A 25,360-nucleotide genomic window follows, 5' to 3' on the forward strand; every position below is an offset into this window, starting at 1 on the left:
GTGACAATTTGACCTTGTTTTACTGATTTAAAGAAGAGCAAACTGATGCACACATGGCTGCACGTGGGCTAGCTTACTCGCGTGCTATCTGTTAGCGCCGTTGTTGTGTAAATCAGCATGAACCATTTAGATGCAAATGTCTCTTTGTCGCTCATGGAAAGCTGTTTAAGAAATGCAGAGCATATAATTTTGTTATTACTTCGTTAACTACGGTTGTAAAATCCATCTTTTGTAGTTTGTCTTCATTGTGGTCACAAAAAGTCTATCCATTCTGGGTTTTTTTTTTGGGGGGGGGGGGGCAAGAGCCACACATTGGACTGGTTCTCCGTCATGAAAAATACTCACATAGAATGCATATCCTACGTTGGAAAAACAAAAACACTAGCAATATTCAGCTAGCATTAGCACACTGTTAGCCATGGCTGTTACATTGGTAGCATGAGTATCATTGTAACGTAGCATTATTAGAATCCATACCAGCAATGTTGTAAATTCCATTGCGCTTCTGAACCCTTTGAGCTCTCTCGGGTTTTGTTGCTCTGAGTTTGTCTTATTACTCAGTTTCCGACAAATGAGCGCTAAATGGGGATTTTGTATTGTGTGTTAGCATTAAGCTAGTAGGTAAAATGGGGGTTGGATAAATACTATACACATGTCGTTATAGTTGTCTTTTTCAATTTTGGAGTACACTTCATCATCAAATGGTGAGTGGTTTTACTTTATTTGAATGTTATTGTGCCGATGCACCTTTTATATTTGAGTTACTTCCGGGTTGAGTGAACGCTGGCGTGTCTGGATACCACTGCTCACCCGCAGGAAAAAAAAAAAAACATCTTATCCTGTGAATGTAAAGTGTCCTTAACAGTTTTGAAAGGCGCTTAGAAATGAAATGTATCACCGACGTGAACCGAAAGTAAACGTGCAGGCGACCCTTACATTTTTCTGTTTGAATATATTAGCATTGTACCCATTGTTAGTTCAGTTCACCATATCTTCAACCATGAAATTTAGATGCTGCAAAGCAGAGTTGCTGGGGATGCCCATGAATTATGGATATGATACTGTAGATATGAGGCTTTTCCAAAACATGCTTCTCACCATCGTCTTATTCCAATGACTGACCTTGTTCAAATGGAGATTTGGCCGAAAATGCTTATTATTGTGATGTTAGCTACTTGTCGTCGGACTGTACAGCAACAGTTGTGTCGAGTTAACATACAGTTGAATGTTAACAAAGACAGCTGCTCCATATTTTTTTTTTTTTTTTTTTTTTTTTTTTTGAATGTTAAGGGGCACAACCCCGGTTCTGGCTCAGTGCTGCTGTATCAGATGGGGGGGGGGGGGGGTGGAATCTCAGTCTTCCATCTCTTTCTCATATACACACACACACCCAAATACACACAAGGCCATGCATGAGCTATTAGCAGCCAGTGTGTGTGATCTTTCTAAAAGGATAGAAAGGCCATTTCTCCTGTCTGAATTTTTCATTCCTACCCTCTCGGTCTTTGTACAAACTGATAAATAAGCAATGAATCCGTAGGACATAAAACTGAACGGACTCGATTTTTATGTCCACCATGTTTTTTCTTGCTATGGAAAGTCTTTCTTTTTTCCATTTAAAAAGCGAAATCATTCAGTGTTCTCCTCTTCCTCCACTTATCCAGTGAACCGTGGTGAACATCACCAGACTCCTGCAATGCGTTGCATCGAGTGCTTGACCTTTTGCTTAATCCACCACCAGTGATTTACTTTATAGATTGAAAGCAATGGTGGCTGTGAATTAGTCTGCGACGCAGCCTACGAGCATGAGATCGCCAGAAAAGGCCTGGATATGTATTAACACGTGGATATGACAAAGTGTCCCTCCCTGACAATGAATGCCACATTCTTTTTATGGAAGACATGGCGATGAAGCAGGCAAGGAGATGGATTCGAGGAACAGGGCGATAAGGGATAAGTGGTGATTTATTGCCACCTGCTGGTTATATAAAAACATTTTCTTTCAACGTTCGTGGCCGGTTCTCTGGTACGTATTGCTTTTTTTCAGTTTTATTCTATTGCCTCATCACATCCATACATTTCCAACACCTCTTTGCAGAACGGCATAGTTATCGCCAATCCCAACTAAGTTCGGGCGAACCCTGAACTGGTCGCCGGTCAGTCGCACGGCAAATAGAGACGAATAATATTCATCTATATCCACAATATCACCAAGTGTGCTCCCAAAAAACCGTTGCTCGCTCACAAGTCAGGTGAGTGTATAAAAAAATACCAGCGACTAATTCTCAATGTCGGTTTAACTTTATTTTTACTGTTATCGGCCGCCGTAGTTTGTCACCAAAGCCCCGCCTATTACTTTTAACAACCAATCACGTGCGATGCGACAACAACTTCCCGGAAGTATCATTTTTATCGTCACCAAACAAACTAACTTAACGTCAGTTCAAATATGAATTTACAGAAACCGACTGAAGATATTCTAGAACAAAATAAAACAGAAAGCCTAAATTCAACACCAGAAGGGAATGAACTAAATAGAGCACCGTTCAAAAGGTCCGTTTTATTGATTTTCGCTCGATGTTTGAATCCCTACATTTCAAATACTGACTTTTTATTTTTTAAACTGAGTCATTGACACGTGTTTATCAGTTGTATTTTATGAGATAATATGTAATAGTCGCTAAAACTTGTTTTCTCCTAAGTTCAGTTCCACATATTTGAGACCCAAAGGCAAGCACTATAGAAAATGAACGAATGCTTGGAAACGCATTTATTATTTTTCCAAGACCATTACTTGTCATTTATTTTCACTGTATTTTAATCACCAGTCATAATTATACCCTCCTTAAAAATCAATGTCCTTTGTAGAACTCCTCTATCAAAGATGAAGAAAGTAAACTCCAATTTCAAATCACCGGTAAGTACCCACTTCAAATACAAACACGTACAGTACTGTATCTCCAATATGATTTTTTTCTTTGCCTCACAGGGTCAAATAAACAAGCCTTCCAAAGTGTGTCCTGAAGAAGATGTGGCGGAGCTGGAGAGGAGGAGAATGCAGCTGGATGCTGAGATTGCACAGCTGGAGTTCCAGTGAGTACAGCTGTTTTTCATTCCTTGAAAAATTGAGTGATCATTCAATGCAGGCAGCTTATGTCAGTATTTATTTAAAAAAAAATAAGCCCATGAAATCCATTTTCAAGTTTACATTATGAATAAAATAAAGCTGTGTTTGTCCAGGGGATACAAAGTAGAAGAACTGGACTGTCATATTGATATGCTTCATGAGTACAATGACATCAAGGACATCGGACAGTCTCTTCTGGGCAGAATAGGTATGAAAAATGATCATGTACAGTCAAGTTTGGATGAATCACAACAAGTGTGTATCATAATGGGAGACTTTTTAGCCACTTTTGCGCATATACACACGTCAAGGTGACTGCTCTGCTTGTTCTATTTGTAATTTCACATGTTTATTTTCTATGTCTATCATGACACATTGCTGGATTTTGTTTTTCAAAAGCTTGCCTCTCCCACAGCACAGTACAATCTAGTCACGTCAATAATGACTCCTTTGTAAACAAAGATATCACTTCCCCTCCGGCACAACAGCCGTCATTTACAACACACGGGCACAATCGCCATCTCTGTCCATCATTTACACACAAACATACAGAAACTTCCTCTTCAATCTGACCTCACTCGCTCATTTTAAACACACACTTTCACAAAGAACCCACGCTTGGCCGCAATGCTCTGTCGTACTCGCCGGAGACAACTGTCACTTTGTCTCATGCCGTGTTCATCTGTCAGCAACTACTTTGTACATCTCTTCGACCCTTAAATCTGCTCCCTGGGATTGAATAAAAAAAACACTGTGCTAGTGAATTAATATCCACAGCAGAAAGAGGTAGTAGCAAAAACGTATACCCGTTTGAGATAGCTACAATTGGATTCTGATTCGTCTCAATTCACAGTTGGGAGTCTGAAGGGACATGGAGGTATTTTGAATTCCGTAGAAGTCATAATCAAATTGTCGACATCTCAAACTGGATTTAGAAATCTATACCAATTCATTTGACTTTTTATTGGAGATTAGCCTAATGATTAATATTGTTCATAATAACAGAAAATCTTGTGGCCCAAATTATGTTCTGTTTGAAATGGATGAATGGAATTGATAATGTGTCCATCACTTTAACCCTCATATTATGTTAAAGGACAACAAACACCATTTTTTCGTTTCCTAACTGACATCAGAGAAACGTTTTACAGCATCTAAAATACCCAAAACACGCAGGCTGATATTTTTAGTCAAATGCAAAACACCAATAAAAATGACTTAAAGTGTCCCAAAAGTACTTCAAAATGACCTCGGAGATGCCGAGTTTCAGAAGGTCCCGCCCCCTTGTTCGTGATGTCACGCCAAGACGTCTTGCCTTGCTCGAGAATCAAAACAATGGCTTCAGATTCGGAGAAGATGCTTTCTTGTTACTAATATGATTCAAATAGTTCTGCAGAGCAAAGCATACATGTTTGCAATCAATTCCAAAGTCCTTCTGTATCATTTTGAGGCGCCTGGACTCGAATGTAGCGTCCCGGAAAATGCACAAGATGGCGCCCAAGCTCCGTTGGAAATGGGCTGATTTGTCTGCTGGGAATTTGTGTCAGCTTGGATCAAATAGTAGTCTTGGTGCAACACGAAACGATTCACCATCGCGTTATTTATGTGTTTTCCTTCTAATTTCGCCATCAACACGGAAGTCTTCAGACCAAACAAAGTACCCAAAATGCATTGTGTGTCGCTTTTTCGCTCAGGGGCGTTCCTGACGTGACGTCACGGTAGGCATCGTCACTAACTCAAAAACAAGACTTCCTGAATATTCAGCGCAAGTCTTAAAAGGTAAAATATAACTATATGTGGTGTAATCTTATTAAAATACGCTCAGTAGAAGTCATTTGAAGCGATTTTACAAATTATGGACACAACTTGTCCGGAGGCGTTGGTTGTCATTTAAGGGATCAATTTTACCCGTTTCCATTTTCGTGTTGACTAAAGCACTGGATATCCTTTGCTTTTCCTTTCTTCAAAACAGTTCTAAAATATCCCAATTGGATAGATAATAATGTATTTTGTCTCTCTTTTTAAGTATAACATCTCAGAAACAGTTGTTGCTGATGTCACCTATTATTTGACTGTTTTGTGTGGATTATATATTTTATATTTGGCTAAAAAATGACCCACAACATAAGCAGTGTGATTGTTTTTACAACATAATATGAGGGTAAATTTGATTGCCTGAATGTAGTCAAATAATCGAGGAATGTGTTGAAAGTGATCTAAATAAAGCATACATGGTGTATGTTGCTTCATTCACTTTCAATTGAAAAAAAATAAATTAGACATGGACAAGTTTTCAGTAGCATTATGGAGCCAAATAGTTGTTCAAAGCCATCGGCCTGCTTCGTGTTTTGTAGTTGGTTTTAAAAAGAAGACAAGATCTCTTGAGGGCAGCCTCAAGAGGTGGGGGGGCAATTTTACACATTTCACAATTCCTCCTTCGCTGTTTCCTGCAGCTGCTCTCCGCGGGACCACCACACAAGACCTCTACAGCCACTTTGGTCTGGAACTGGAGGACTGACAGTAAAAAAAAAAAAACTCTTTTGACAATGTTTGAACAGTTAACTCTCTGACATGTTTATTGTTTGAAAGAAATATCATTTGAAATGTGTTATGGTAGTTGGTCTTTCACGTTTTACTATGACTGACCATTTGTTGGAATATTCAATTAACAGCATCCCACAATTCTGCCGCTTTTGTTTGACGGGACTTCTAAAAAGTAAGAAGGATAAGTGAATTATTTACTTTGTTCCAATTAATTCCTGGCTGTGTGGACAGTAAAATTGTACAAATATCTACTTTGCTTTTCGGTACCAAGAAAATGGAACAACACAGATATTAATTATAGTTTCAATTCAGCATTTTTCACAGTAACAAAAACATGTGTGCGTGGGCGCCAGTCGCCTTTGCGATGCTGTCAATGTCAGCCGGCTGGGATTTTAAATCGAGTGCCATTAGCAACACTTCATTATGCCATATTGAAGTTATGGAAATGTTCTAATAATAAATGTAATTTTAAAGTGCTTTTCGTCACACTCAAGACCTTAAAATGCAAAATAAAATGTACACCTAACGACAAGCATAAATAATTGATGTTAAGAGATATTCAACTGTTTGTTGATAAGTGGCCATAATAATAACGAATTTTGAAATTGTTCCCTTGTTGGTCAATAACCATCAAGAAGAATTTTAAGGACGATAACCGGCTCAGGGAAGGTAATTTTCTTTTAAATTCGCAGTCGACACATGCGCATTGGTGAGCACAAGGATTAGAACGCGCATGCGCCGTGGATAGAACTCGACACATTTCCGCATCGAGACCTTTTTCACTTCCGGGTTCACGAACGTTGTGTGTGGATGAACTGAAGCAGCAGCAACAGCGGGCGGCGACAGGCCGGTCAGGCCGCGCCGCATTTCCCTTCCCGTCAATCTATCCCCCTCCCAGTCCGTGACGTTTATATAAACGCAAAGCCTCGATTGGCCCTCTTCCCTGGCAATCACCGCACATTTCCACTGCGCTGGTGCAAACAGCTAGTGGTGGGCGGGCGCTCGCTAGGAAAAAAACGATAAGGTCATTTGAATTACGGCTTCATCAGTCACAATGAGACTAGAACTCATATCCCGAATCGGCATAATGGACGGATGATGCTTGCCGGTTCAAAATCGAAACGCTACGCCAGACCAGACGCAGTGGTCGTGCTCTGCTATTAACGACAAGAGGGAAAGCGAAAACCCGTTACGCGTATCCGTCTCCGTGCGTATCTTAGCGCCGCGACCAAGCCCGACCGAAACGGTGGAGAGGAGGCGACCAGCAGGCTGGTCCGTAAGCCGATCAAGGATATTCACGTTTGGGATTTCTTCTTTTGCACATTATATCCTGTGAGCGGGCCAGGTGAGATGCGTGTGTGTACGCGTGCGTCTAACAAAAGGCTGACGCTGATGATGAATGCTTGTCCTCATGTCAACCTTGTGAGCGATCGGGTGCGCTAAATCCATCTGACTGTGACGTCATTCGGCCGTTCCACGCAGTTCGGATAACAAACGGCACATCCGCCGTATCTTATCGTGATAAAAAAGCATCCACCCACCGTACCCGTTGCCTTTAAATTGCGCATGGCACCACCTTCAGGCTCGACCTCCCCGTTCACTCGGTCTCCAGAGGCTCCGTGTCACAGCGCACATGGCACAACCGCAATACGATGCTACTCGACTTTGAAATTTCCAGCCAGTCGGAGACTCTACTTCGCCCATCGAACGCTTCATGTGTTTTCATACGTGTCAACCGGCCGTATTTTGCTGTATTCTGTACGATTTTTGCACATTTCAGATGTGTACGGCATACAACAAAGATTGTACGGCAAACGCAAAAATTATTAAATATAATTTTGAGGTATTCTCGATTCCCTTTTCGTCATTAAATATTAGCAGTGATGTTAATTATAACAAATATCGCTACTCATAAAAAGCAAAGTCGACCACCGAGAAAACAAGTCCGTGCGAAAAGTCTCGAGAAGAAACAAAAGTTCTGAGAAGACAAGCTCCGGTCAAGTGGAATTTTATTTTGAAATCAGTTAAATTAAACATGTTACCGTGTTTTTTTCGCCGTGAGACCATTCATATATTTTTAATAAGCATACATCGTCAGATTCAATTCAATTTGTCCACAGCAAAAAAACAACACAGAAAAACATACAAAGAACATACTTGATTATGATGCTAGCAATATGTTGTAACTTGTTAAAAGTATTACTGTTTATATGTGAATGTTGTTAATACAATTGCGCAATGGAATATTACACACGTGTATGGTTATTTCTCAGTAAGTATGGAAACATTGAGCCGTTAGTAAGGTGTCTCGCAGTTTGACATGTCTGTGTTTTATAAGGAAGTGTACTTTTTTGTGCAGTCTCGCACTCTGACTCTGACTAAGATCATAAGAACGCACCCCTTCCACTAAGCACGATAACGCACCGGCTGTTTTTTGCCTATTTTCCATTGTTACATGAATGCATCATGAACTCTTAACTTCATCCTGACGTGTCATTGGACACCTTAGCAGCTGTCACGACACACTTGTGACCTCCAAGAAGGGGCATAGATAGTTTTGCTACCATCCCTACCTAAAAAATGGGGACTCCAGTAGCATGTCTTACAAAACTGGAAGTTGGAACATTTGCAAAGGGGTGTCGACCGATTGGGAAACTTGGGAAAATATGATATCTTATTGATATCTTCTATATGATATCTTATTGTGAAAATGGACCATCCAAAAAGAGGAACTGGTTTTGGAGTTGTGGTCACAGCAACCTTTTCTCTACTCATCTCATGGCAGGGTGGGATTAATTTTTTTTGTTGGTCGGCTATGATCTTTGTCATACTTGTAGCGTGGCCAAGAATGAATTGATGATGACATCATAGCTGGTCATCTGACATAGTGACAGTCATGAACGCGGAAAAAATGGGGAGTTTGACCTTTGGTCAAATTCATCATATGAGAAGAACTGCTCTGTAATATGTCATACTAAAATTTGCGGTGCTATCTTGTCGATATCTCAAATTTTCCCGCTTCTGTAGCAGCTCCACTAATTAACTCATTCACTGCCAAATGTGCAAAAATGTGTCGACTCCAGTGCCAGGGTTTTTGTCATTGTCACCAGACCCGTTACCGGAACTACAGAATATTGATTTTTAGGACTACATAAATATTCAATACAGCGTAAGAAACCTTAGATTCTCTAGTTTCATCAGAAAAAAAGAGTTAATCCCTAAATTACATGCATCTGGAGTTATATGAGCTTGAAATGAGGGCGGCTGTCCAAAATACAATGCACTGCATCCATATTGGTTTATATAGCGCTTTAACAACAGCTAACGCTGTAACAAAGCGCTAACATGGGAAAAAAAAGGAAATGCTGCCAACTTGTGGAAAAGAAAAAACATTGCCAGAGGCCATGGCCACGCTATATCGGCACCCAAGCATGAAAAAAAAAAATCGGCAATGGCGCTTTGTGTCATATTTTCAATTCCCGAATACATTTTTGGCAGTGAATGAGTTAAGGGGTCAAATTTCAAACCAGCCTTTGCTGAGTTTTTTGTTTCCGAATATGTGTGTGTGTATGTGTGTGTTTGCAGAACAATAAAGAGTCTTATCTCTTGTACAACCTTTCTTCTCTCAGGCTGTTTGCTTCCGAGATCCTTGTCATAGAGACTTGACGTGTTGTTGCAGGATGCTGCGTTTGGCGTGCTGCACGGCGCTGCTCTTGGTCTTGAGACCGTTGATGGGCCTGCCCTGGTTCCAGGTCCTGCCAGCCATTTTGATCTTCTACCTGGGTAGCGGCGGATGGCGCTTTGTACGGATTTTCGTCAAAACGATCGGCAGAGATTTGCAGTAAGTATTTGAGAAGTCCCATGATGTGTTTTCATTGAAGTGCATATGATAAATGCAATTCAATATTTTGTAATGTACTTTTACTTATATTTATATTATATACTTACTTATATACTTATACGTCTGTGTAAGCTCTCAGTCGTACAGGAGTGGTCCATCGATGAGAAGGTTTCTTCAGCCGTCATCTGTACAAAAGTGAAGGTTTCGGACGTTTCGCCTCCTATCCAAGAGGCTTCGAAGGATATATAGAACATAAAATTCCTACTTATTTCAAACCGATAAACACGTTAAGGCAAAAATTAGTGCATCCAAAAGATAGGCTACCAAATGAAAAACAAAGTAATGTAGTTTATTCCATACATTGTAAGAATGAAAATTGTAAAGAGCAGTACATTGGGGAGACTCAACAAATTCTCAAAAAAAAGACTTTATCAACATCGCAGGGATAATACTAGTGGGCCTCAATCGGCAGTACATTTGCACCTAAAAGCTAGCAACCACTCATTTGACGACAATGAGGTTAAAATCTTAGCGAAAGAACATAGATGGTTTGAAAGGGGGGTAAAAGAGGCGATTCTTATAAAACAACAAAATCCTTCATTAAACCGGTCTGGTGGTGTGAGGTTCAATTTGGATCGTTCATACAATAGCCTGCTCAGGCAAAACAGGTTAGGCAACTTTCGCAATGCTGATGAGGGTCGTTATGCTGATGAGGTGATACCGGGGGGAGTGGGTGTAATAGGCCAATCGTTAGTCAGGAATGTAGGAACAATCAGTGGGGCCACAGGGGGGGGTCCCGCGCCCCCCCCCCCCCCAACCTGAGAGTAGGGACCTATCATAGCTGTGTCCGGCGCCACCAGGTCTGGACATTAGGGATATATAAATGGGGCCGATATGACCAGTCAGACTTTAGTTCGCTGACGAAGCCTCTTGGATAGGAGGCGAAACGTCCGAAACCTTCACTTTTGTACAGATGACGGCTGAAGAAACCTTCTCATCGTTATATACTTATATTATTTCTAATGTTATAATTTACATTTATAATTTACTAAGAATATGTAAAATAACTCATTTACAAATGTATTCGGGAATTGAAAATATGACATGGAGCGCCATTCCTGAATGTATTATTATTATTATTATTGTTGTTGTTGTTGTTATTATTGTTATTGTTATTATTGTTATTATTCCCGAATGTGTTCGGGTTTTGTTTTTTCATGCTTGGGTGCCGATATAGGACTGGACATAGCCCCTGGCATGGCCTCTGGCATGGCCTCTGGCAATGTTTTTTCCAAAGCTTACATGAAATACATAAATAAAATAAAGTGTTAGCATGAATATAAAATAAAATAATTAAAAAAAACTACAGTACAATACAATAAAGTACAATACACTAAACTAAAATGAACTAAAATAAACTAAAATAAACTAAAATAAATAAATAAATAAATAAACTAAAAAAAGGGAAATAAAATACAATAAACTAAGATAATATAAAGTTTGTAATGTTAGCGCTTTGTTCCAGCTTCAGCTGCTGTCAAAGCGCTATATAAACCAATATGTATGTATTGAATTGTATTTTGTGCATCTGCCCCTATTTCAAGCTGATATATCTCCAGACCCATATAATTCAGGAAATAACCTTTTTTTCTGATGAAAGAAGAGAGTCTAAGGTTTCTTACCCTGCATTGAATGTTTATGTAGTCCTAAAAGTCAATATTCTGTGGGTCCTGCAATTCGAGTGACAATGACAAAAACCCTGGCACTGGAGTTGACACATTTTTGCACGTCTGGCAGTGAATGAGTTAAGTGGAAGCAAATGTACATATTTGTTTTTTTTTAACCCAGCAGTTAATGCAGTGGTCATTTATTTGTCATGTTATCCGATTACAGAAAGGGTTAAAGCCGTTTTCAAATATTACAGAGAATATGTCAGGATCCAAGAAAAAAGTAGTGTCAAAGCCACATCAAGTCTTGACTGATACTGCCCTGGAGGTACTTATCATGGTACTCGCAGAAAGCAAGGGTGTACATAAGATAAGATATGATTATCCTTTATTGATCCACAGAGTCAAATTTCAAGTGTGAAAACTGGGCAGGGTAAAAGACAGTTAAAAAAAAGGCGTTGAGGGTCTCTTATAGCATAAAAATAGAACATTAAAATGACTGGGGGCCATATTGTCACTTTTAGGCAGTGTAAATATGAATACATAGAACTACTCCTTCATGTTAAATAATTATGAATGTATTATTAATTAAAGTAGCAGATATGACACACATAGTACAGCTAACTATTTTTTTTTTTGCGGATGTCACATTAAATAAGCGGCACTCTGTCCATTATCAGACTTTTTGCACCTTTGCTCTGGATGTGAAATATCGAATGTAATTTTGCTCCTCGGACCGCGTCCCCTTATTTTGTTCCTCCGCTGTCGCCTTTTATGGCAGGTGTCATTATCGTCACTATCATTGGAAACGGATGACCTTTACTTTTCTGTTGTCGGGATGATACATCCCCTCCAAAAGTGGTGAAATAACAGCAGTGTGGCGTTAACTCATTCGCTGCCATTCACAAATTTATTCGGGAATTAAAAATATGACGTAGAGCACCATTTCCAATTTTTTTCGGGTTTTGTTTTTTTTTTCATGCCTGAGTGCTGATAAAGCACTGGCCATGCACTTTGGCAATGGTTTTTCCTTTCCACAAGGGGCAGCATTTCCCTTTTTTCCATGTTAGTGCTTTTTTTCCAGCTTCAGCTGCTGTTAAAGCGCTACATAAACAAATATGTAGTATGTATTGCATTGTATTCTGGACAGCCACCCTCATTTCAAGCTCATATAACTCGCTTATAAATCAAATTTATTATTATTATTATTATTATTATTATTATTATTATTATTATTATTATTATTAGTAGTAGTAGTATTAGTATTAGTAGTAGTATTAGTATTTGTATTAGTATTAGTATTAGTATTAGTATTAGTATTAGTATTATTATATCATTATTATATCGATATTTTTTTTCTTGTTAAAGAACAGAGTCAAAGTTTTTTAACACCTTATTGACTATTTATGTAGTCCCAAAACTCAATATTCTGTGGGTTCTGGGATTCAAGTGACAATGACAAAAACCCTGGCACTGGAGTGGATACATTTTACGACACGCCTGGCAAGGAATGACTTAATAAGAAAATGAATAAGAATTTGTCCTGGATTCTTGTTTCAAATATGTTATTAATTTTTATTAATCCTAGTCGGGACTAATGAAATCTTTTTGTCTTTTTTTATTCTATTCAGAAGTACAGTGCCTCGGTGCCCACCCCAATCTCTACTCAGTTGGGTTTGGTTACGATAAAACTAAATACTCAAGCATATATCAAGTCAATCCAAAATAAAAAGGGAACTACGGTGATACCTCAGCTTCCGAATTTAATTGGTTCCCAGAAAGTGTGTGTAAGGCGAAAGGTTCATCTGCCAAACATTTATTTCCCATAAGAAACCATTAAAAATGACAATAATCCATTCCCGGGTCCCCATAAAACATAATTTTCTCCGAAATTAGCCTTAAAACTACACAAAATATACATTATTATGTTTAATAAATGTGCTATTGTGTTGTAATTAAAGAAATAAACTGTACTGTATAATAAAGTCGTTTTATTTACCTTTATGATGGTAGTTGTCAATGGATGACGAACTTCCAGGTTGCCTCTTTATGATAACAGAGTGAAGTCGCCGTGCTATGGCGCTCTATGTCATGATTTCAATTTCCGAATAAATTCGTGAATGGCAGGGAATGGGTTAAAGCAGTACTACCAGATGCCAATGAGTCTTTGCTGTTTATGTTGTTGTTTTTTCAGCGCAGCAGCAGTGCTGTTACGGGTCAAGATGAACGTCAAACGTCACCTACGGGAACGCAACACCATCCCCGCCATCTTTGCCGAGACGGTGCGACGTCACCCGGACAAAACGGCGCTGATCTTCGAAGGCACCGGCGAGACGTTGACTTTCCGGCAGTTGGACGAGTATTCCAACCAAGTGGGCAACTTGCTGCTCCAACGTGGCTTCAAGGTCAGCCAAACGTCAAACCGTCTCGGCATTCTCCCGGCGGGGTTTTGATTCTCGTTCTGCTTTGTGGTGTCATCACCCTACAGGAAGGTGACGTGGTGGCCATTTTTATGGAGAACAGGTCCCAGTATGTGGGACTCTGGCTTGGCATGGCTAAGGTTGGCGTGGAGGCGGCCCTCATCAACTTCAATTTGAGACTGGAGGCCTTGGTGCACTGTGTCAACATTTCCAATGCCAAAGCGGTGGTCTTTGGATCCGAGTTGACTGATGGTAAGAATCAATCGCTGTCTATTATTGAACGCAGGGGGTGAAAAACTGCAGAGCAGCATTGCACTTGCGTGCTCGTGAATTAGTCTTTTACTGCCTCCCGGTGCTTTTTGGGTGACTGCCCAACGTTAAAATGTAGAAGGTGCCGATGTCAGCACGAATCCTCAATGTATTTTTTGAACTCATTCACTGCAGTTCACAAGTTGATTCGGGAATTGAAAATATGACGTAGAGCGCCATTCTTGATTTTGTTCGGGTTTCGTATTTTCATGCTTGGGTGACGATAAAGCGCTGGGAATGCCCAATGGCAATATTTGTTTTTTTCCACTAGGGGGTAGCATTGCCGTTTGTTCCATGTTAGCGCTTTGTTCCAGTTTGAGCTGTCGTTTAAGTATTAATGTACTGCATTGTATTTTGCACTGTTGCCCTCATTTCCAGCTTATATAACTCCAGACCCATATAACTTAGAAATTAACTTTTATTTTCCGATGAAAGAAGAAAGTCTAAGGTTTCTTACGCTGCATTGAATGTTTATGTTGTGCTAAAGCTCAATATTCTGTGGATCCTGGAATTTGAGTGACAATGACAAAAACCCTGTCACACATTTTTGCACATCATCTAGTAGTTGAAGGGAACATTCAAGCCAGTTGAGGGCAACCTGTTTTCAAAATCATAATCAATTATCGATTACTTTTTCGTTCTAAAAAAAAAATCGAATAATTGTGCGTTGTTTCCTCCAGCTGTCTCCGAGGTACACTTTTCAATGGGGAAAACGGTGCAGATGTTTTGCTTGGGAAAATGGGAACCCAAACTGGTACCGCAGGGTACGGAGTGCCTCGAGCCGTTGCTCGCCGCTGCCCCTTCGCATCTGCCCAGTCGACCACAACGCTGCTTCACTGGTAAGAAGGCTACACCGCAGGAAATCTTCTACAACATTTGCAATTCCAAAATGTGAGTGAAAATACAGACGCTCCCCAACTTACGAACAATGTTCATAAGGTGAATTTGTTCGTAAGTTGCTTCAGTGCTATATTTTGTACGTAATGTATGTTTAATGCTTATACAAGTATCTTTAATGCTTATATAATTATGTTTAAGCTTTATATAAGTGTGTTTAAATCTGATATACACGAAGTAACTTGTATTGGTTTGTACTGAAAAATAAACATTTAATAAAATATATGCTCTATAAAGATATGTACATGTACAACTGGAGAGAATACTACATACAGTATGTTAGAGAGAGAGAGAGAGAGAGAGAGAGAGAGAGAGAGAGAGAGAGAGAGAGAGAGAGAGAGAGAGAGAGAGAGAGAGAGAGAGAGAGAGAGAGAGAGAGAGAGAGAGAGAGAGAGAGAGAGAGAGAGAGAGAGAGAGAGAGAGAGAGACAATATGTACATGTACGTAATAAGATAAATAAAATGAAGTTTAACTTCACAAGACAAAATGTAACTTACAGCACCGTTGTTCGTAACTTGAATGTTTGTAAGTAGAGGAGCATCCGTATACACGAGCCTACGTGAAATATACTGTATATTTAACGGGATAAAAAACAGGAGCCGCTACATTGAACAATTAACATAGATGTATCACCAAGTGCAAAAAGATAATAATTCCCAATTTAATAATAATAATAATAATAATAATAATAATAATAATAATAATAATAATGCAATGTCCTTGTTATCTACACTCCGTCTGCTCACGTAATCTTTGCGCGTGCAATCGGTGATGACGACGGTGCAGTTACACCGGCAATAAAACGACTGACCTTCGCTCTTGGTCATACCTGGTAAATAAAAGTTGTTTTAACAGATTTAAAAGCAAGCATCATTTGGATCACATTTTAGTTGCAAAATAATGGAAAATGATTTTTTTTTTATTAATACTTTCAATGGGAAAGGTCAAGACGACAGTAGTACTTTGTTTTCCAGATCGCCTCTTCTACATCTACACATCAGGAACCACCGGGATGCCTAAAGCGGCCATTGTCGTGCACAGCAGGTAGGAAGCTAGCATGCTAGCAAACACAGCTATCTCCAAAGCAATTGATTCGTGTGGCCTGTCATGCATGGGATCATGCGAGAAACACAATTTTTGACTTGATTCTTACATTCTTCTGGGAAAAAAAGGTATTACCGCATGGCCGCTCTGGTGTATTATGGCTTCAGGATGACACCAGATGACGTCTTGTATGACTGCCTTCCACTGTACCACTCTGCAGGTAAACGTGATTCTGAACCTCAACCAACCCTTGCAATCAATCTATGTTGTTTAAAGCAATCAGAGGATGGACAAATGCCAACGTTACTTGTTAGGTGAAATCTGTTTTTCTCCTGGTTCAGTTCTTCATTTGTATAGTCTAAATATTCAATCAGCAGGAAGCAAGGTGATATACAAAAAAGAATGTTTATTTATCAGGCATCTAGAGAATGTTCTTCAGGGGAGAGGGAAGAAAGCCAAAGAGAGAGAGAGAGCAAAAGCGGGAGGGAGAGCGCGTATCAAGCAGATATAGGCAACGGGAGTGATGTCACTTTGAAAAGGACCTATCATCTGCTAGATACAATCATGAATATTTATATTAGACTGAAACATGATAGCTTAAAGGACAACCGATGTCTCCGGTCAAGTTGTGTCCATAATTTGTAAAATGGCTTCAAATGACTTCTACTGGGCGTATTTTAATAAGATTCCACCGCATATAGCTACATTTTACGTTTTAAGACTCGCGCTGAACATTCAGGAAGTCTTGTTTTTGAGTTGGTGACGAGTCCTCACGTGACGTCAGAAAAGGACCGCCTCCTGACCATAAAAAAGACGCATTGTAGCGTCTTTCCATCACATCAATTTATTTTGCTGTACTGTTTTTTTGAAACCCTTGTGTTACATCCAAAAGCCGCCAGCAGAGGGAGTCCAAGCTCCATGCAAGGAATGTATCAGCCTGTGGAAACGGGCTGATTCATTCCTCACTGGAGCTGGTCGCCATTTTTCTGCCTCTTTTGTGGGACGCTACATTGCAGTTCAGATGCCTCAAAATGACACGGAAGGACTTCTTTAATCGATGGCAAACATGTATGCTTTCCTCTTCAGAACTATTTGAATCATATTCATAACTGGATGTGTAACACGAAAGCATATTCTCCGAATCTGAAGCCATTGTTTTTATTCTCCAGCAATGCAAGACGTCTTGGCGTGACGTCACGAACTGGGGGTGGGACTTTCTGAAAATGCCCAATTCGCAGCTCAATTTTTTGCAGATTTTGGACACTTTAAGTCATTTCTATTGGTGTTTTGCATTTGACTAAAATATCATACTGCGTGTTTTGGGTATTTTAGATGCTATAAAACGTTTTTCTGAGGTCAGTTAAAAAACAAAAAAGTGACGTTGGTTGCCCTTTAAGGTTTTAGGCCAATGCAGAGTAAAAAATAGACTGAAGTTGAGCATCAAGTGTGATTCATTTTACTTTTAATTTCAAACACCATCAACATAATTGCCTAATAATGCAACGTTGTTGACAGGTAACATTGTGGGTGTGGGCCAGTGTATCATCCACGGCATGAGTGTCGTCATCAGAAAGAAATTCTCTGCCTCCCGTTTCTGGGATGACTGCGCCAAGTACAACTGCACCGTAAGCAAGCACACAAGTGATTTTTGTCACCGGCACGTTTACGTCATGGCAGTAAATTGTTTTCATCTCCAGATTGTACAGTACATCGGTGAGATATGCCGTTACCTGCTCAACCAGCCCGTTCGGGACATGGAAAAACGACATTGCGTGCGCATGGCGCTCGGTAACGGCCTGCGTCAATCCATATGGGAGGAATTCATGACGCGCTACAACATTCCACAGATCGCCGAATTCTATGGCGCGACTGAATGCAACTGCAGTTTAGGAAACTTTGACAACAAGGTAGCCATCAAATTTATTTAGGTACATTAATCGGTGTAACGACACGCAGCGTAAACCTATTTTTTTGTCCTTGACGGCGCACCGTATTATAGAGAGCCTTGGTGTGTTTTGTTTATTTCATCTACCTAGCTATCTAGCTATCAAGCTACCTAGCTACCTTGCTACCTAGCTACCTACCTATCTATATTTATTGAGCTAGCTATCGAGCGAGCTAGCCTACTATCGCTATCTATCTATCTATCTATCTATCTATCTATCTATCTATCTATCTATCTATCTATCTATCTATCTATCTATCTATCTATCTATCTATCTATCTATCTATCTATCTATCTATCTATCTATCTATCTATCTATCTATCTATCTATCTATCTATCGAGTTAGCTATCTATCTATTGAGATAGCTAGCTATCTATTGAGATATATCTATCGAGCTATCGAGTGAACTATCTATCGAGCTAGCTAGCTATTTAGCTAACTATTTTTTTTTGAGCTAGCTCGCTTTCAAGCAAGCTCAGGATCTATTGCGCCAGCTACCTATTGTGCTAGCTAGCTATCGAGCTAGCAAGCTCTCTATCTCTGTCGTTTTTTGTTTTATCATTTTAATAATAATAATATACTTCTAAGTGCTAGCTAGCTAGCTCTCGCTCTCTCTTTCATTTATTGGTTTATTTAATTATCTGTATATTTAATGCTTTTTTCATTGGTATTCATTGTTATTTGTTCGTTTGGGTATTAATTTGTGTGTTTATTTATTTGTTTTATTTGTTCCGTTTATTTATTTATTTGTTGGTTTGTTTGTGTATTTCTTTGTGTGTTTATTAATTTGTTTTACTTGTTCCATTTATGTATATATGAATGAATGTATTTGTTTGTTTGTTTAATCTTAAGAAGGAGCCACGTTTTTATACCTTTGGCTCAGCCTAAATGTCTTTCCTCACCATTTGGTATTGCAATATCCTCCAGGTGGGAGCATGCGGCTTCAACAGTCAAATTCTACCCTTCATTTACCCCATCCGACTCGTCAGGGTCGACGAAGAGACAATGGAGCTCATCCGAGGGCCCGACGGCGTTTGCATTCCTTGTAAACCCGGTGAGTGGCTTTATTGTTTCTCAATTTTCAAAACCAGACTGGTGTCCACGAGGATCTCACTTTACAATTGTGCATCTGTATAGGAGAGCCTGGTCAGCTCGTGGGCAGAATCATTCAGAATGACCCCCTACGCAGATTTGATGGTTACGTCAATCAATCCGCGACTAGCAAGAAGATTGCGCATAGTGTTTTTAAGAAGGGAGACAGTGCTTATCTATCTGGTAAGTGCGTACTCTAATATACAAAATATTGACGGCATACTCTAACGGACATTTCCTCCTCTCCCCAGGTGATGTGTTGATCATGGATGAGTGCGGCCACATGTACTTCAAAGACAGGACGGGAGACACGTTCCGATGGAAAGGAGAAAACGTCTCCACCACTGAGGTGGAAGGCACCCTCAGCAGGTTACTGGACATGAAGGACGTTGTGGTCTACGGGGTGGAAGTTCCTGGTAAATATGTGAAACTCAAAATGCATTTCGCAGCGGATAAAGTTGTAGCACGTGTCTGGGCATGAAATAAGAGTAATAGTGTAAACAAAATGATGTTGTCTCCATTTTAACCATAATTGATTCCAGTTGATTCCAGTGGTTCTGTGCTTCTCTGTGTGTAGGTGCAGAAGGGAAGGCCGGAATGGCCGCCATCGCCGATCCGAATCACTCCTGTGACCTGGAGAAGTTTGTGAAGGATCTTGATAAGGTTCTTCCTCCATATGCCAGGCCCGTCTTTCTCCGCTTTCTTCCGGAAGTCAACAAGACTGGTAAAAAAAAGAAATTTATCCATTCATTTATTTGCCCATATATAGCATTTATCCATATATTTTTTTATAATAATAACAACAACAATAATAATAATAATAATAATAATAATAATAATAATACATTTAATTTCTAAGCGCCTTTCAAAACTCTCAAGGACACTACAGTCACGGGATTTTTTTGTGTGCGCGTGAGCAGTGGTTGCCATTCGCGCTAGCGTGCACTCTACCCGTGTTAAAGCGCTATATTAACCAATAATTGCATTGTATTTTGGACAGCCGCCCTCATTTGAAGCTCATATAACTCCAGACCCATATAATTTAGGAAATAACTTTTGAGTAGGTTAATCTGCAAATTTGCATGTGAGTGTAATGAAGTGATTTTAACTCATTCACTGCCATTCATGAATTTATTCTGGAATTGAAAATATGACGTAGAGCTCCATTCCCGAATGTATTTGGGTTTTATTTTTCATGCTTGCATGCCGATAAAGTGCTGGCCATTGCCTCTGGCATTGTTTCTTTTTTCCACAAGGGGGCAGAATTTCCCTTTTTTTCCATGTGAGCACTTGGTTCCAGCTTCAAAAGTGCTATATAAACCAATATGTATGTATTGCATTGTATTTTGGACAGCCGCCCTCATTTCAAGCTCATATAACTCCAGACCCATATAATCTAGGAAATAACTTTTTTTCTGATGAAAGAAGAGAGTCAGGTTTCTAACGCTGTATTGAATGTTTATGTAGTCTAAAACTCAATATTGTGTGGGTCCTGGAATTCGAGTGACAATGACAAAAACCCTGGCACTGGAGTGGACACATTTTTGCACATCTGACAATGAATGAGTTAATTAAAATTATTTTAATTTAATGTATTTTTTTTGTTTATTTTTATTGTTAATTTTGTAATTGTTAATGTATTTTTTGTTTTTATTTCTTAAATATTTATTTATAATAATAATAATCAGAATCAGAAAACCTTTATTCGTCCCACAATGGGGAAATTTGCAATAATATATTTCATTTATAAGCACAAATATATTTTTTTAGGTATTTATTCATTTATTTTTTATTTGTTTATTTGTAGCTTCTGATTTGTTTGAATTATTTTTTCACATGTTTTCCCTTCAGGAACGTTTAAGTTCCAGAAGACAGATCTTCGACGAGACGGCTTTGATCCCCGAATGATGTCAGACAAACTGTACTTCCTGGATTCCAGCAGAGGGCGCTACGTTCGACTCGACGAGGAGTTGTACCTCTCCGTACTTTCAGGGAAACATAAATTGTGATCATGGAGCTTCCCTTGACATCAGCACGTGTATGTATTCACACGCTCACACAGTAACAGATACACAAAAAGAGTTGCGTGATTGAGATGGAAAATTGCAAAAAAAAATGAAATGGCCACACACATATTCCCACATCCCCTACAGCCCTTTTTTTTGGATTGCTCCGGAACACACGCAGCAGCACTCCCTTGATCCCAGCTGAAGTCTCCTTGGCACCACCTCAGGCTACCTCAGTTAACACACATCATAAAAACACACACATGCAGCAGCAGCAGCAGAAACCCAGTAACCAGATCTCACTGGTAGCTTGAAACCAACCATCAGAAGCACTGGATCATGAAAACCTGTTTTTGCTGGAAGCTGCTCGGGACCGCCCAAAAAGTACAAAGAACCACACAAGTTTTGAATGATGCTGAGAAGGATTACGACCCAGAGGATTTCGTATTTTTTGTCTTTGGATTTTTGTCTGGCAAAAAGGCTCCGAGGGCACTGTAAGCCAACTGTGGCAAAGCACTCCCTTCTGCAACCTCACCGCCATTGCATTTCAACCTTGGCCGACACGTGGAAACTAATTCATGCGTCGAAGGCCCGCTGGAGCGGGAGCGCAGTTTCTCGGAAAACACCCCTCAGGAGCTGATGTGAATCAAAAGCTTTCTATTCAAAAATATGTTGCACCAAATGTTAAGTTTGTTTACATATTCAAGGGAAATTGAATTTATTTATATTTGCCATAGTTGTGAAATTTGATTATTTTCTTTGACGTCTCTCAAGCTTTAGTTTGACGCAGAATTGAGCTGAAGAAAGTACATTCGCGTGATTTGTTGCGTCACATGGATTTTTATAATTTTTTTTTTCATGAGCACGTTCAAGTGAGCCGAAAAAAGATCCAAAGAAGGCCGGTTCGAGTAAGGAGACCTGTGAAACTTCAAAGGTCCTCTATTGTTTGTTTTAATATTTGTTTTCAAATATCAAAGTTTGTAAAGGCATCAATGAGTAATGTCAAACATTAGCAGGGCACTGTGCCTTACTGTGATTCACAGGCCTTGGACCACTCACCTCCATTACAAAACAGCACATATATGAAGTGTGGTTCTCAAGGTCGCTTTTGTTGTTCAGTTTTCGTCCATTTCTCTTCAAATGTACTTGTGGCACGTGTGCCGGCAGTTAATGTTAAATGAGTTTTCTGCAGACAAAGCTTCTAAAATTTGTTTCAACTTCGTCCCTTATTTGCCTTCAATCAAAATTACAATTTTTGTTTTGAACTCAACAATACCAATCCAATCGGCAAACTGAACAAATCCTCAATTTTATGGCGTCAGCGCTGTACCACTCACTACTCCGTCCAGCTAACCTTCCTTCTGTTTACATTCTTGCAATCGTAAAAAGTGAAGAGAGCAATCTCGTGTTTGGTTGTGGTACATTTTGTGGCGTATCACAAAAGATCCAACTGAGTGAAACACAAAGTTGATTCTTCAGCTGAGTGCAACTAAAAGTTGCAAAAACACCCTTAAAAGGGAAGTCAATCCTACCTTTCTATCGATCAATATGTTTTTTTTTTTCACCTTGACTTTTCTAAACACCGAATTCTGATTAACGTTTTTATTCGTGAGACCAGTTTTTAGCGATATAATGATACTTGCTGTCAACTGAAAATGACATCACCGAACGCTCGGTAACGTAATAGCCAATCACGACGCACCTGTATGAAGAAGCTGAGCAATGATTGGTTGTTACCTGAGGCTATCGTTACTGGCGTGTCATTTTCAGCCGACGGCAAGTGACAAAATGGCTGCCCCCTGAGATGAACGTAAACAAGCTGAGTTTGATTCTTAGTTTATATTCCACACGCATAATATTAATCACAATCATGTATTTAGATGATTGCGACCATAAATAACACATTGGAAATAATTTTGTGGAGAGGTTGACGTGTTTTGGCGAGTTTCACATCCCCCTTGTAAAACCATAACATGAGATCATGACCCGAGCAGCCATTAAGACAGCCAGGGGCAAATTTATCAATGTTCTTTCATTATAGGCTCCAGCACTCCTCATGGTTCTTGTGAGTATAAGCGAATCGGAAAATTAATAAATATTTATCTCATGGGAAACATCTGAGGCCTGTTAATGATGCTTCCAAAAGTCATTTGATCACTGAGGGGGCGAATGACTCAACAGCCTCACACGAGTTGCATCGTAAATGGGTGGTTGCCATTTTCACTTTTTTCTTTTCAATAAATATTAAATTATTTTTTCGGTGCAACTATTAATTATATCTTGATTGTTCCATCCATGTTTATGTATTTTTCATGTTGCGTGTAAAAATGTTGAAATGTCAGATTTTTTTAATTTTATTTTAATGAGTTTAAGGTGGGAGGAGTTAATGCCTGAATGGAAGACAATCCGCTGCAATTTGTTTCTGATTTCTGAAGGAGTATCATGTTAAAATATCCGTAATACACTTTTAAAAGAGTCTACGGCGACCTGATGTGTGTCCATGTTTAAAACTAGCTGATGCCTGTGCTGAAAGGGAATGAGTGTGTTTACATATCGAGACTTACTGGCCAAAAGGGGTGTTGTTTTCACACTAGTAAAATATTGAGAAGAATAATATTATATATAATAATAAGCATTTGAGATGTCAAAATCACGAATTACACTGCAGTTGATCACCACCTGTCACCTTCTGGTTGAAATTGCACTGTTAGGAAGGTGACTGTGGGTGGTTCTGTCTTTCCTCATTCAAATCTTGAATATAGATTTGTTTTGTTCCAATCAATTGACTGTAAAAGGGATTTTTCAGACCTCCAATGCCCAATTCAATCGTATACATGCACAAATAGTATTTCATTTAACATTAGATAGGGGTTGGAAACACTCCAGAGACCAAAATATTTGCACAAAAGCATTGCGTTTTTTTTCCAGAATGTGTTTCATTGTGATGCCATGAGTGAATATGAATACAGCTATCTATCTATCTATCAATAATACTTTATACAAAATATCCCTCCACTGTCTTTCTATCGGCCTCAGACGTTATTGTAATCATCTGTAATATATTCCCCCATTATGTTTTACCTTGTTATCACATTGTGACATATAAATTGACATTTTTCAAACATAATTAATACAATTTGCAAGATTACCAATGAAATTCACAATCTAAATTCTGAAGAACTACTGTACTGTATATCGTAATGTTTTTACGTAGCACCATTATGTCTCCCTGGGCTTTTGTGACTCTAATCAACACGTCCTGACCTGATTCTTGCACTCGCTTTCATTCCCCGATGATATGAACGACGCGAAAAAAATGTACGCGAGTGCTTTAAAGATCAGTTTTGTTTTGTTTTGATTTGTAGTATCACGTCCTGGTGCAGGTGGCATCCCTTGGCTCACGCAGATTTTGCGGAGTATATAAGAGAAAGGGAGGTGTGTGAGGTGTGCTGTGTGTCTGACATACACACTGATATCCTCTGATCCACCATAATGTTGCATATGTGGATTTCAAGCAAACGAGAAAAGCTGTGCTGAAAAATTAATAAACTATTTAAATTGTTGACATGGGTGATAGTTTGTGAATTGTGCCAGATGATGCAGTGATATTCATTTCTCCCATTTCAACAGCATCACGCTTATGTCTATCCCGGCCTTTGATTATTCTTCTTCTTATTATTATATATAAAATGTCTGCACACCCCTGTTCAAATTCTATTCTTTTGTGAGATGCAAAAATGGGCCTTGCGATTGGATGGCAACTAGTTCAGAGCTTCACCCGCCTACTCTTCTGGCATGAAAATCTGCAATTGGCACTGCCCCTGAAAGTTTCTAATTGGCTCCAGATCCCAAATGGCCACTAAGCTCCCGAAGCTCCTCAACTAATTTAAACGTAGCAGCAAAACACCACAAGAAGGAAAGGATACGCCATTCAATCCTGCCATTCACGAATTTATTCAGGAATTGAAAACATGACAGAGCGCCATTGCCGAATATGTTTGGGTTTTGTGTTTTTCATGCTTGAGTGCCGATAAAGTGCTGGCCATGGCCTCTGTCAATGTTTCTTCTTTTCCACAAGGGGGCAGCATTCCCCTTTGTTCTATGTTAGTGCTTTGTTCCAGCTTCAGCTGTTGTGAAAGTGCTACATGAACCAGTATGTATGTATTGCATTGTATTTTGGACAGCTGCCCTCATTTCAAGCTCATATAATTCCAGACCCATATAATTTAGGAATTAACTCTTTTCGGATGAAAGAAGAGAGTCTGAGATTTCTAACGCTGCATTGAATGTTTATCTAGTCCTAAAACTCAATATTCAGTGGGTCCAGGGTTGGAAACGGGTTGATTAATTCCTCACAGGAGCTCGGTCGCCATTTTCTGCCTCTTTTTTGGTGATCCATTTCCCCCCAATGTTGCCTCAAAATGGCACGGAATAAATTATTTAATCGATTGCAAACATGTATGCTT

At 39.4% G+C, this 25,360-nt stretch overlaps 2 protein-coding genes across 3 annotated transcripts; both read left to right on the top strand.

Annotated features, from left to right (window-relative positions):
- The first annotated feature begins 2,343 nt into the window (after window positions 1-2,343).
- swi5 (SWI5 homologous recombination repair protein) lies at window positions 2,344-6,148 on the top strand. The gene is made up of 5 exons (XM_089021233.1): window positions 2,344-2,553; window positions 2,869-2,917; window positions 2,990-3,093; window positions 3,241-3,335; window positions 5,581-6,148. The coding sequence occupies exons 1-5, from the start codon at window positions 2,450-2,452 to the stop codon at window positions 5,643-5,645; spliced, it is 417 nt and encodes a 138-aa protein (XP_088877359.1). The 5' UTR covers window positions 2,344-2,449; the 3' UTR covers window positions 5,646-6,148.
- Window positions 6,149-6,594: 446 nt separating this feature from the next.
- Window positions 6,595-24,457, top strand: slc27a4 (solute carrier family 27 member 4). 2 transcript variants are annotated; one of them, XM_089021230.1, is made up of 15 exons: window positions 6,595-7,016; window positions 9,351-9,512; window positions 13,374-13,584; window positions 13,668-13,851; window positions 14,589-14,747; window positions 15,780-15,849; window positions 15,978-16,069; window positions 17,365-17,474; window positions 17,547-17,756; window positions 18,724-18,850; window positions 18,934-19,071; window positions 19,140-19,304; window positions 19,466-19,612; window positions 20,740-20,926; window positions 21,042-24,457. In XM_089021230.1, the coding sequence occupies exons 2-14, from the start codon at window positions 9,352-9,354 to the stop codon at window positions 20,895-20,897; spliced, it is 1,932 nt and encodes a 643-aa protein (XP_088877356.1). In that variant the 5' UTR covers window positions 6,595-7,016; window position 9,351; the 3' UTR covers window positions 20,898-20,926; window positions 21,042-24,457. The 2 variants fall into 2 exon arrangements, with proteins under 2 accessions (XP_088877356.1, XP_088877355.1); XM_089021229.1 differs by having other exon boundaries at window positions 6,598-7,016; window positions 20,740-24,457.
- The last annotated feature ends 903 nt before the right edge of the window (window positions 24,458-25,360 follow it).

This window comes from Hippocampus bargibanti, linkage group LG18 (genome assembly GCF_051943395.1).
Source record: "Hippocampus bargibanti isolate YZ-2025 linkage group LG18, ASM5194339v1, whole genome shotgun sequence".
NCBI classification, from domain to species: domain Eukaryota; kingdom Metazoa; phylum Chordata; class Actinopteri; order Syngnathiformes; family Syngnathidae; genus Hippocampus; species Hippocampus bargibanti.